General features: G+C 42.9%; 1 protein-coding gene across 6 annotated transcripts in view; it reads left to right on the forward strand.

The window, feature by feature from the left end:
* Positions 1-12,550, forward strand: part of LOC127050908 (coiled-coil domain-containing protein 175-like) — a 57,412-nt gene that overhangs the window by 20,655 nt on the left and 24,207 nt on the right. For 5 of the 6 annotated variants that reach the window (XM_050952575.1, XM_050952573.1, XM_050952572.1 and 2 more), the window contains 3 exons: positions 2,204-2,340; positions 7,427-7,537; positions 10,540-10,611. In XM_050952575.1, the coding sequence (XP_050808532.1) occupies positions 2,204-2,340; positions 7,427-7,537; positions 10,540-10,611 (320 nt within the window). The remainder of the gene's footprint in view (positions 1-2,203; positions 2,341-7,426; positions 7,538-10,539; positions 10,612-12,550) is intronic. The other variant, XM_050952577.1, reaches the window with a different exon arrangement.

The following is a 12,550-nucleotide window of genomic DNA, read 5'->3' on the forward strand; positions in this document are numbered from 1 at the left end:
GATTAGAGAGGGGGCGATCAGGGAACAAGGAACATATAACGCATATAACACGGTCTCACCTATTACACGGTGAGATTTTTTGTCTCCCGAGGACCATGATATATTGAGGTAGAGATGTATTTGTGGGTGCACTCTAGAGAAATATTCTAAAATTGGACTAATTTGTTATCAGGTAATCATTTGAGCCCTGAGACTGCAAGTGGGTGAGCCATTGGATCTGCACAGAGCCTCATTGACTGCAATTATTTGCAAAATTGGGGCCTGCCAAGGCACAATAATTTGCATGTTCAAGGTTTAAATAGCATTTGTTTTATTTCGATACATGTTTATTTTAGGGCACAGAAAACATATCCTTGAAATCAGACAATTTTTACAGCAGGTATTATTTTCGATGTGCATTGGGTTTGAGTTGTTTATGTAGGAGTGAAGTAATACACTCTAAATAAGCGGGTCTCAGTGCACAAGAATCAATGACAAAAGGTGAAATAGTATAACTGACCATGCTTTATAAATTTATCATGTTTTCACCTTTTGGATTTTACAGCTGTTTCATCCTTTAGTTGTCAATACAGGCCATTTCCTTAAAACGGCTCACTCTTAGGCAAATGAACTTATTTCTCTAGTAGCTATCATCAGGTAAAATTGAGGATCCAAATTCACTGGTACAGCTCTGGCAGGTTATTTTTTAGTCACTCCCATGATTCAAAGCAGGCATAAACCTGACTTAACCAGCCAGTTAAATTGGGTTTATGGCTTTTGTCTGGAGCTGGAGCAGCACAAAGCAGTCAGAATGGATTGGTGAATATTTCCTAGGGTCTGTTCAAAGAAGCTGTGCTACAATGGAACTGAAGATTGGGTGAAGCAATAACCCTCATCTACTGTATCTCCCAAGGTGTGATATTTTCTTGGGGTGCCCAAGACTGTGAGTCACCTTGTTACCCACTGCTTCCAGTGAAAGGGAATCTAAATGGTAATGACTGGGTGTCAGCTCCCTGACACTGCCAGACTGTCAGCCACTCACGCATTCTTCTCTGGGCTTATGCCAGCCCTAACTTCGCCTTGCAGATTAATACTAGGCGCAACCCGGTCCCTGAGATCCTCTGAAGTGTCCCCCCAGTAGTAACTGGCTTCTGTAATGGGACACTCAGAGAAATTACCAGGTAAGCTGTCCCCAAGGGAACAGTATATACACAGCTTGACTGGTACAAATCCTGTGCTGAGCTGTAAGGAAACAGTCATAAGTGTAGTATCAAAGATTAAGATTTAAGAGATACTGAGTCAGAATGATGGAAACATAAATGGTTACATAAAAAACCAACAAAGAGTCCTGTGGCACCGTATAAACTAACAGACATATTGGAGCACAAGCTTTCGTGGGTGAATACCCACTTCGTCAGATGCACGTCTGTTAGTGTATAAGGTGCCACAAGACTCTTTTGTCGCTTTTTACAGATCCAGACTAACGTGGCTACCCCTCTGATATAAAAAACCAAGTATAACACACTTCTCATGGTCTGAACTTAACTTTAACAGGCTAAACATCTGACTGAAAGCAGTTTTGTCTCACACAAAGCTTTCTTCCAGAGTCACTAACCAATATGGCTAGGATTCAACTTCCATGAATGCAAAAGGGGCTGTTCTTTTTTGCTTCCTCAGTGAAAGATAAAAAAAGATGTCCTCTTGTCTTCCTCTTATATGCCAAACACCACTGTTTTTGTCCCGAGAGTCGGGATGACACCTATGGTTCTTTTCCTGGGATGCTGGCTCCAAGGTGTCTTCACATACTCCCGCTTAGTCTGCAGGCAGATTTGGCTTCCATTGTGTTGGCTTATCATACTTAATCTACATAGCCAACAGAGAGACAGGTGGATCAACATCGTTTGTCTGACCCCAAACTTGTTTGTCAGCTCTACCTCGGACACCAATTTTTGGACATATACGCAGCTCCTTAAATAGTATCTGTACATACATCTTGTAACAATTAATGAAGATCAGTATGTTATAGGCTTTGCAAGTTGGTACTGAGAGGTTCTTAAGGTCACATGGGTGCTGTGAAGTTTAATTCATTTAAAAATCTTTCAGATTTTCTGATGGAAGGTGATGTGGCAGTACAAAGTATTATTACTATAACTATTAGATATATGTAAAATAGACTGGGAATTAGAGTGAATATTTAGTAACTATCTTTGGTCTTTATTTCTAGACTAAGGAAGAATTAAGTACAGCTGAAGGCCTGAATAGAAAACTTAAACATGAAAATAAATTTATAAGTAGCCAGTATCAGATATTACTGGCAGAAGAGGAACACTCACATGCAAAAAGGAACGAGGCAGCAACAGAGTACGTTTAAACTGTCAATTTCTTAATTCTAAGGTTGTACAGCAGTTTTTAAACTAAGGGAAAGCCGACAGGTGTGGAGGAGCATGTGGTTTGGACAGAGATATCCCATAGGGGAGGATCTACTAAAGGAGATTCTCTGTATCTTAGTAAGGAGGAGAGGATGGAATATGATAAAATATGGGTAGAATCTGATGAGAAACAGCCAAATGAAAAAGAGTCCCATTCAGTTATATCACATAAGGGCAGACAGCTAAAAAGTGACAATTTTAAGTGCTTATATACAAATGCTAGAAGTCTAAGTATTAAGATGGGTGAACTTGAGCGCATTGTATTAAATGAGGACATTGATGTAATACGCATCACAGAAACTTTGTGGAATGAGGATAATCAATGGGACACTGTAGTGTCAGAGTACAAAATGTATCAGAAGGACAGAATAGGTTGTACTGGTGGGGGAGTGGCACTATATGTGAACAAAAGCATAGAGTCAAAAGAAGAAAAAAATCTTAACCAAACTGTACCATAGAATCTCTGTGGATAGTAATTCCATGCTTGAATAATAAGAATGTAGCAGTAGAGATATACTACTGACCAGGATGATGATAGTTACTCTGAAATACTCAGGGAGATTAGAGAAGCTATAAAAATAAACTCAATAATAATGGGGAATTTCACCTATCCCTATATTGACTGGGTACATATCACTGTGATGAGTTCCCCAGATCACAACCTGGAACTAGGGTATCACTGAGCCCTGGGCTCCCTCTCACATTGTGATGCTGTGACAATCTGCAAACCTCTCCAGGTCCTGCACTTACACAGACACCCACAGGAAGGGATGGACACAGCTGAGTTGCGTGAATGCTTTTCCTAGCCACTCATGAACCAACAATAGAGAGGCTTCAGCCAATTCCCCGCAGCTCCCCAGCCTGACTAGTGTAAGTTTATTACCCAGTTTGCCACTTCTACGAAGGAAAGTGGACATGTGCCAGCTTTTGTACATTGAGCAGATTCCCCAAGCACTTCAAGCAAAACACACTGTTTTAGGTAAAATACAAAACAGATTTATTAATTACAGCAAGATAGATTTTAAGTGATTATAAGTAACAAACATACAGATCAAAGTTGGTTACCTAAGAAATAAAAATAAAATCACAATCTGAGTTCTATAAATTAGACAGGATTTCAGTCAAGCCATGTCTCAACCTGATGGTATAGTTCAGAGGTTGGCAACCTTTGAGAAGTGGCATGCCAAGTCTTCAATAATTTAAGGTTTCTTGTGCCAGTCATACATTTTACATAAATTGGGGCCCCCAACAAAACCTCAGACTGGCAGTGGGCTGAGCAGGGCCTGCTGCAGGGACCCCAGCTGGCAGGGGCCGGCAGACGGAACCCCAGACAGTCAGCAGGCTGAGCGGCTCAGCGCACTGCTGGTCTGGGGTTCCGTCTGCCACCCGCGCTGCCAGTCAGGGGTTCTGTCCACCGACTCCTGCTAGCTGGGGTCCCGACCCCACTCAGCCTGCTGGGGTTCCATTCATCCAGTCCAGCAGCAGGCTGAACGGGGCCAGCGGCTGGGACCCTGCTAGCAAGGGGCCAGCGGCAAGAACCCCAGACCAGCCACAGGCTGAGTGGCTCAGCCAGCTGACGGTCTGGAGTTCCAGCCGCCGGCTTCTGCCAGCTGGGGTCCCTGCCGCAGGCCCACTCACCCCGCTGCCGGCTTGGGTTTCCGTTCACCCAGGCCGGCAGCGGGCTGAGCAAGGCTGGGACCCTGTCTGTCAAGGGGCCGGGACCCTGTTTAGCAAGGGACCTGGACCCTGTCTGGCAAGGGGCCTGCAGCCAGGACCCTACACTGAGAGTTGGCTGAGCGGGGCCACTCAGCCTGCCGCTGGTCTGGAGTTCTTGCCGCCAGCTCCTGCCAGCCGGGGTCCTGGCTATCGACCCCGCTCAGCCTACTGCCCCAGCCCAGGATACCGTTCACCCAGGCAGGCAGGGGGCTGAGTGAGGCCAGCAGCTGGGACCCTGGCTGGCAGCAGCATGCCAGTAAAAATTGGCTTGCGTGCTGTAGGTTGTTGACCCCTAGTAGAGTTCCTTAATACAAAAGCTGGGATTCTCCTTTCCAGCCTGGGACCCAAGAGCGGCGCCAGGGTTTCTGGCACCCTAGGCAGAATTTGGGGGGCGGCATTTTATGCGCTTCCCACGGGGCACACGGGAGCTTCCGGTTCCGCTCCCATCGCGCCATCAAAGGACCCTCCGCTGAAATGCCGCAGGCGACAGCGGCAGTCATTGAGCTGCTCAATTGCCTGCCGCTGTTTTCCATGGCACATCTGCAGAAGGTCCTTCTTCGGCGGCGCGACGGGAGCGGAACCGGAAGCTCCCGTGTGCCCCATGGGGAGCGCACAAAATGCTGCCCCCCGAATCCTAGCACCCTAGGCGAACTTTCCATACAATGATAGCACATACAATCCAACAGGGTATTAATGTTCAGCAGATCAAAACTTTTAAAATGATACCTCACAAGGCATACTTTGTACAAAGCGTATCATAATCCTAAAACTGGTAAATATGGAGGTGTCAGAGTGTTGCTTTGAGATAGAGAGGGTCACAGTCACCTCAGGACTAGATGTAAAGATAAAATTTCTTGACACCTTACATGACTGCTTCTTGGAGCAGCTTATTCCTGGAACCCACAAGAGAAGAAGCAATTCTTGATTTAGTCCTAAGTGGAGCACAGGATCTGGTCCAAGAGATGAATATAGCTGAACCACTTGGTAACAGTGACCATAACGTAAGAAAATTTAACATCCCTATGCGGAGAGGGACAAAAAGAAGCCCACCACAGTAATATGTAATTTCAGAAAGGGGAGCTACACAAAAATGAAGTTAGTTAACAGAAATTAAAAGGTACCTCACCAAAAGTGAAATCCCAGGAAGCTGCATGGAAGCTTTTTAAAGACATCATAATAAAGGCTCATTTTAAATGAAAACCCCTAATTAAAAAACCTAGTAAGGAGACCAAAAAAGTGCCACTGTGGCTAAACAACCAAGTAAAAGAAGCAGTTAAAGGCAAAAAGGCATCCCGTGAAAAATGGAAGTTAAATTCTATTGAGAAAAATAGAAAGGAGCATAAACTCTGGTAAGTGATATGTAAAAATATAATTAAGAAGGCTGAAAGAGAATTTAAAGAGCAGCTAGCCAAGACTCAAAAAGTAACAGCAAAAAACAGACAGACAAACAAAACTGTTTCCAAAGCAGGAAGCCTGCTAAACAGTGAGGTCACTGGATGATCAAGATGCTAAAGGAGCACTCAAGGAAGATAAGGTCCTTGTGGAGAAACTAAATGAATTATTTGCATTAGTCTTTATGGCTGGGGATGTGAGGGAGTTTCCCACACCTGAGCCATTCTTCTCAGGTAACAAATCTGAGGACCTCTCCCAGATTGAGGCATCATTAGAGGAGGTTTTGGAACAAATTGATAAATTAAACAGTAATAAATCAGCAAGACCAGATGGTATTCACCCAAGCATTCTAAAGGAACTCAAATGGGAAATTGCAGAACTACTAACTGTAGTCTGTATCCTATCATTTAAATCAGCTTCTGTACCAAATGACTGGAGACTGGCTAATGTGATGCCAGTTTTTAAGAAGGGCTCCAGAGGCAATCCCAGCAATTACAGGCCAGTAAGCCTAACTTCAGTACTAGGCAAATTGATTGAAACTATAGTAAAGAACAGAATTATCAAGATAGATGAACATGATTTGTCAGGGAAGAGTCGGTATGTTTTTTGTACAGGGAAATCATGCCTCCCCAATCTACTAACACTCTTTGAGGGGGTCAACAAAGCATGTGGACAAAGGTGATCCAGTGGATACAGTGTACTTAGATTTTCAGAAAGCCTTTGACAAGGTCCCTCACCAAAGGCTGTTAAGCAAAGTAAGCAATCACGGGATAAAAGAGAAGTTCCTCTCATGGATCAGTAACTGGTTAAAAGATAGGAAACAAAGAGTAAGAATAAATGGTCAGTTTTCAGAATGGAGAGAGGTAAATAGTGGTGTCCCCCAGGGGTCTGTTTTGGGACCAGTGCTGTTCAACGTATTCATAAATCATCTGGAAAAAGGGGTAAACAGTGAGGTGGCAAATTTGCAGATGATACAAAACTATTCAAGATAGTTAAGTCCAAAGCAGGCTGCGAAGCATTACAAAGGGATCTCACAAAACTGGACAACAAAATGGCAGATGAAATTCAGTGTTGATAAATGTAAAGTAATGCACATTGGAAAACATAATCCCAACTATACATATAAAATGATGGGGTTTAAATTAGCGGTTACCACTCAAAAAAGAGATCTTGGAGTCATTGTGAATAGTTCTCTGAAAACACCCACTCAATGTGCAGAGGCAGTCAAAAAAGCAAACCAAATGTTAGGAATCATTAGAAAGGGATAGATGAGGCAACACGATATTTTCTGTCTTAATATAAATCCATGGTATGACCACATCTTGAATACTGCATGCAGATCTGGTTGCCCCACCATGACTGATGTGGAGAAGGTAAATAAGGAAGTGTTACTTACTCCTCATAACACAAGAACTAGGGGACACCAAATTATAGCCAGCAGGTTTAAAACAAACAGAAGAAAGTATTTCTTCACACAATGCACAGTCAATCGGTGGAACTCTTTGCCAGAGGATGTTGTGAAGGCCAAGACTATAACAGGGTTCAAAAAAGAATTAGATAGGTTCATGGAGGATAGGTCCATCAATGGCTGTTAGTCAGGATGGGTAGGGATGCAAAATCATTCTCTGAAGTGTCCCTATCCTCTTTTTGCAAGAAGCTGGAAATGGGCAACAGGTGATGGATCACTGGATGATTATCTGTTCACATTCGTTCCCGCTGAAGCACCTGGCATTAGCCATTGTTGGAAGACAGGATACTGGGCTAGATGGATCATTGGTCTGACCCAGTATGGCCATTCTTATGTCCTGATTTTTAGAGAATGCAGTTTTATTTCTGAAACTTTTCTTTTTGAAGTGTAAACTCACTTCTTTTTATGACTGAGGAGCTAACTGATTTTTCTCTCTTTGTAGACTTGAACGATTATCCAATTGGCTGGATGAAAGACTTGAAGTTCTGTCAAAGCGTGTGGTGGAGGAGCAAAACATGGAGGATGAAGTTGAGAGACTCGAAGATCTCTTTCAGTATGTCACTTTTCAATATTGACTGTATTAATGACCTGGCTGCAGCTTAATCATGGGCCCATGTGACTTTGGGAAAGACTAAAACTTAAACATTCAAAGATACTTTAAAGAGAAAGCCAAATGAGTGTATAAACCATACCAGCAAGTTGGTGTAAAACTACATGCAAAGAAGTCTTGCTTTTTTAGTTACCCATAATGCCTCCTGCAGTTTATTATTGCCAGGCAAAGTAAACACAAAGAAGAAGTTTAAGAACAAGACATTGATTCAGGGAAATAATATAGAAATAGTGTTGAATGCATAACTTCAAAATCAAACAAGTGTAAATGGCTCGGATCCTGGTCCAGGCTACAGCCCCTTTTTGTTGGGGCAAAGGGGCTGTAAAGCTGCCCGAATTGGGCAGCTGAGGTTTCCTCTGATATGGTGCAGTCCCTGGGTGGTGTAGACTTGGTATAGCCTACATCTTGCTCCCTGGTGTAGCGGATGTGCTTGAGGTGAGTGGTCACAGAGCATTGCTGCATTCTTGTGATCTGTGGCTACTGGCACAGCTTTTGGGGACCTGTTATTGGCTGGTACATTGAGCAACTCATCCAGGGAACTAAAAATAGCAGTTTTCAGAGTGGTGTGAATCTTGCAGCTTGGGCTCTGTAGCACATCTGCCTCCATAGGTTTTAGACCCTGAGCTCCAGCCCAAGCTGCAACATCCACACTGCTATTTTTAGCATGATAGCCCTGTATAGCATGTAGCAATCAGAATATTTTAGCCCTGATCCTTGAATCAGTGCAAAATGACGGAATCCTGTGCCCTAATAACTGTCTTAGATGGGCAAATACCACATGGGGGAGTGGCAACTCCTTGCACATCAACTCTCAGAGCTTATTTTTCATTTTTCTGCTAGAGGGCATGGTCTGTCCCTCTCTGCAGAAAAGAGTGGGGGAGGTCTACGCATAACCCTACACATTTCCCTTGATGGACCAGAGGCAATGAGCATTTGCACAGACACCCCGTGTCTTTTAACTGCCATGTATTTTTCTGGCTTCATGCTGCCTCTTGGTAGCATGGTTCTGGCAGGAGCTGTGCTGCCAGCCTCTCCTTGCCTACTGTTATCCCTCCTGAATCCTCCTCAGGAGCCTTTCCTGGCACATCATTAATATGCAGGTGTCCTAGTTATGGATAAAATGTAGGAAAATAATTATTCTCACTTTTTATATTGAAGAAGGAAGATAACAAACAGATATAGTCTGATGTCTATCTCGGTATTTAACTTGAACTGACCCAACAGGATATACCTTCTGTGTATACATGAAATTGAGAAATAAAGCGTAAGGAATAACCAAACAATATTGTAAAGAGAAGGAAAATCTCATATTGAAATACTCATGCAGGAAAGTCAGCAGTTTAAAAATATAAGGAATAAATTAACAAGAAGAGGAGGTGAACTAATTATCACTATCTCGGTATTATTTGGTTATCCGAAATAATTCTAGAAATGGACCACATCCTGACAGGTAATCTCCTACAGAAGTGGTAGATGCCTCAATGGTTAAGACTTTTAAAACCAGACTGGACAAAGCAGGATATCTTATGGAACAATCCTGCACTCAGAGAGCTGGATTGGAAAGCCTCTTTCATCTCTAATGTCTTACTTTTTATTATATGATTTTGTGAACTCCCATTGACTTAATTGGCACTTAGCATTTCTCAAGATCAGCCCCAATGTTATGTGCAGTGTTACAGGAAGGCAACATGATATAGTGGATAGAGCACTGGATGGGGGTTCAGGAGACCTGGGTTCTGTTCTTAGTCCTGGAGTGCTGGGTGACCCATAGCAAGTCACTGTATCTCCCTATGACTTAGTTTCCCCATCTGTAAAATGGGAATAATGACACTGATCTCCTTTTTAAAGCACTTTGAAATCTACTATGAAAACTGCTATGTAATGTATTATTATTAACAATTCCGTAGGAATGTATATTACAAGGAGCATGGGAACACACAAAGGAAAAGAAGGGTAAAGTCTTTGTTTTGGTTTGTTTTTTAAATAGCCACCTGTACACAATAATATTGTCTGTAAGGGTTCTCTCAGAGAATAGGTTTAAAAAAACAGGAAAAATAAATCTGCTGATGAGGGATGAGCGAACAGAATTTTATAAGTTGCTGAATAGCAAAAATACTAGTATTATTTTGCTAACTAAATGTGGCCAGAATATCAGGACATGTTCAGCTGTCTCCTGAGGTGGCAGCTTGAGGGTTGGTGTAACCTGTTAAGCACGGGAGAGTGTCCACTACCACCTACTACCAAATCTTCATGGGGCTTTGAGTAGCCACTTCTCCATCTCCCTCTTGTATCTCAAAGGAGAGCGGGTCACTGGTAACAGTGTCTCCTGAAAACGCAGTCAGACATATGGGAGCAGGATTACATCTGCCTCCAACTACCAGCCTTTTTATTTTATTAAACTAAAATCCTCTAGAATGTGTTGAGTCCACAAAAAATTGTTGCATGCTAATGTTTGCCTTGGGACTTCTACATTAGCAGATACATATAATGTGTGCAATGAATGTATGCATCCATCTGCCTTGAGGCTCCACATCTGTGCATGTTCTTCTGTATTAGTTACTGCACCTAAGTCATACTAATGTAACATCTCTGTTCTTAAACTTTTGCCCTGGTGTTTTGGGCTTGATTAATAGGACCTCTGGTTGCCTTCTCTCGCAGTGTTATTGATTCTGGCGTAAGTCAGGACTCTTGGCTTTGCCATAGCCTCCACCAAGTGCCTGTTTAACTTTGCAGTCATGTCACCTACCTAAGAGACAACAAACCATATGAAGCACAGAACCATGATTTCACACCAAAACAGGTATATTTCTGAGTCCCCAGCTGGTAGGAGTGCTTAGCTTGCTGCCTTGGAAAAAGCTTTAAAAATTGTATATTCATGAAATGACTTATAAACTGAAATAGTATGCAAAGGTTAGCATTATTCTGAACCTTTATTCTTGTTTCAGAAACGCTAAGGATGCCTATGCAAGAGAACTAGAGAGTCTAGAGCAATGTTTAAAAAGAGAAAGTGAGATGAGGTAAAATTACAAGTCACCATCTTCATAAGGAACAAATCAACATATTAATGATTTATGGTGACTTTGTTTATATTTTTCAAATAAGACCTAAAACCAAGGTCCTAACCGCCCAAAGCTCCAGTGGTCCTTTTTGCTGGACAAGGAGTGATTCATCTCAATGGCATGGCCAAATTACATCTGGGGTAATTGTATTCTGTCTTCTAAGTTCCCCCACTGTCTCATTTCCTGTCCTGTAGTGTTGTGTGGTAACAGCTGCTAAACTTTACAAAGTAGGTGGCTCTGTATCAGCAATGCATTCAATTGTTCTGGTTTGGGTACCAGTTTAATTTTATAAAGCACTTTGGGATCCTTCCAGATGGAAAAACACTATATACATGTAAGCTATTGCTGCTGTTTTCCAGTTTAGGGCTAATCTTGCACAATTGAGGTCAATGGGAGTTTTGCCATTGATTTCACTGGGAGCAGGATCAGACCTTGAGTCTGTGTGGCCTGAATTTCTCAAGTGCCAAGTGCCTGCAACTCCTGTTAAAGTCAGTGGATACTTAGAATGCTCAGCACCTTTGAAAATCATACCACCAGTCTGGTAGACATTTAGGGCTCCAGCTGTCAGGAGCACAGTGGACTGGGAAAGAGGATGGTCTGTTTTAAACTGATTTAGCATCTTGGATTATGTCAGCTGCTTTCTTGGGGACTGCATATTTTTCAGCCTTTAAATAGAGCCTCCCATGGAGTTTGTTTTGTTTAGTAAACCTTGTGGGGTGCGGGCAAGCATGTTCTACAAAGACCACTGAAAACACATTATAATAAGAGTTATGCTAAATGCATCCCTATTGATGAGATCTGTCAAGATGTACCTTGCATCACTGTGCATACTCTGTTTAAGCAGTGATGCTTGGATTTAGATGAAGGTTTCTAACCATTAGAGGAATGAAGTTCTGGAACAGCCTTCCAAGTGGAGTAGTGGGGTCAAAAGACATATATGGCTTTAAGACTAAGCTTGATAAGTTTATGGAGGGGATGGTATGATGGGATAGCCTAATTTTGGCAATTAATTTGGCAACTGATCTTTGATTATCAGCAGGTAAGTATGCCCAGTGGTCTGTGATGGGATGTTAGATGGGATGGGATCTGAGTTACTACGGAGAATTCTTTCCTGAGTGCTGGCTGGTGAGACTTGCCCACATGCTCAGGGTTTAACTGATCGCCATATTTGGGGTCAGGAGGAAATTTTCCTCCAGGGCAGATTGGCAGAGGCCCTGGAGAGTTTTCACTTTCCTCTGCAGCATGGGGCATGGGTCACTTGCTGGGGGATTCTCTGTAGCTTGAGGTCTTCAACCCACAATTTGAGGACTTCAGTAACTCAGACATAGGTTAGGGGTTTGTTATTGAAGTGGATGGGTGAGATTCTGTGGCCTGCATTGTGCAGGAGGTCAGACTAGATGATCATAATGGTCCCTTCTGACCTTAAAGTCTATGAGTCTATGAGATGCCAGGAGGCCCTTTCATGTCTCTCTTTTAGTGTGTATGGGCAGGGGGGAGCTGGCTATGGAAGTGGCCCCAAGTTTGATAAATCCGAATTAATTATTGTAACTGGAGTTAGGTGGGAGAGGATGATAAAACATTTCCAGTTTGCTTTGAAGTTTATTCAGCAAACTCAGAACTCCAAGTGAACCTAAGAGGTGGGGGAGGGAGGGAATACTCAAAGCTGGACCATCTTCAGATTCTGGTCTAAATCCCAGTTTCTCTCAGCTGTGCTCAAAATGTGCTACTCTTCCAAATGAAAAGGGACATGTCTTGTTTTTAGAGAGGCAAGTTCTATATAAGGGATCGGCAACCTTTGGCACGTGGCCTGGGCCGGTTTGTGTATCTGCTGTGTCCGGAGGTTCAGCCGATCGCGGCTCCCACTGGCTGCGGTTCACCATCCCAGGCCAATGGGGGC

Source organism: Gopherus flavomarginatus, chromosome 5 (genome assembly GCF_025201925.1).
Source record: "Gopherus flavomarginatus isolate rGopFla2 chromosome 5, rGopFla2.mat.asm, whole genome shotgun sequence".
In the NCBI taxonomy this organism is placed as follows: Eukaryota; Metazoa; Chordata; order Testudines; family Testudinidae; genus Gopherus; species Gopherus flavomarginatus.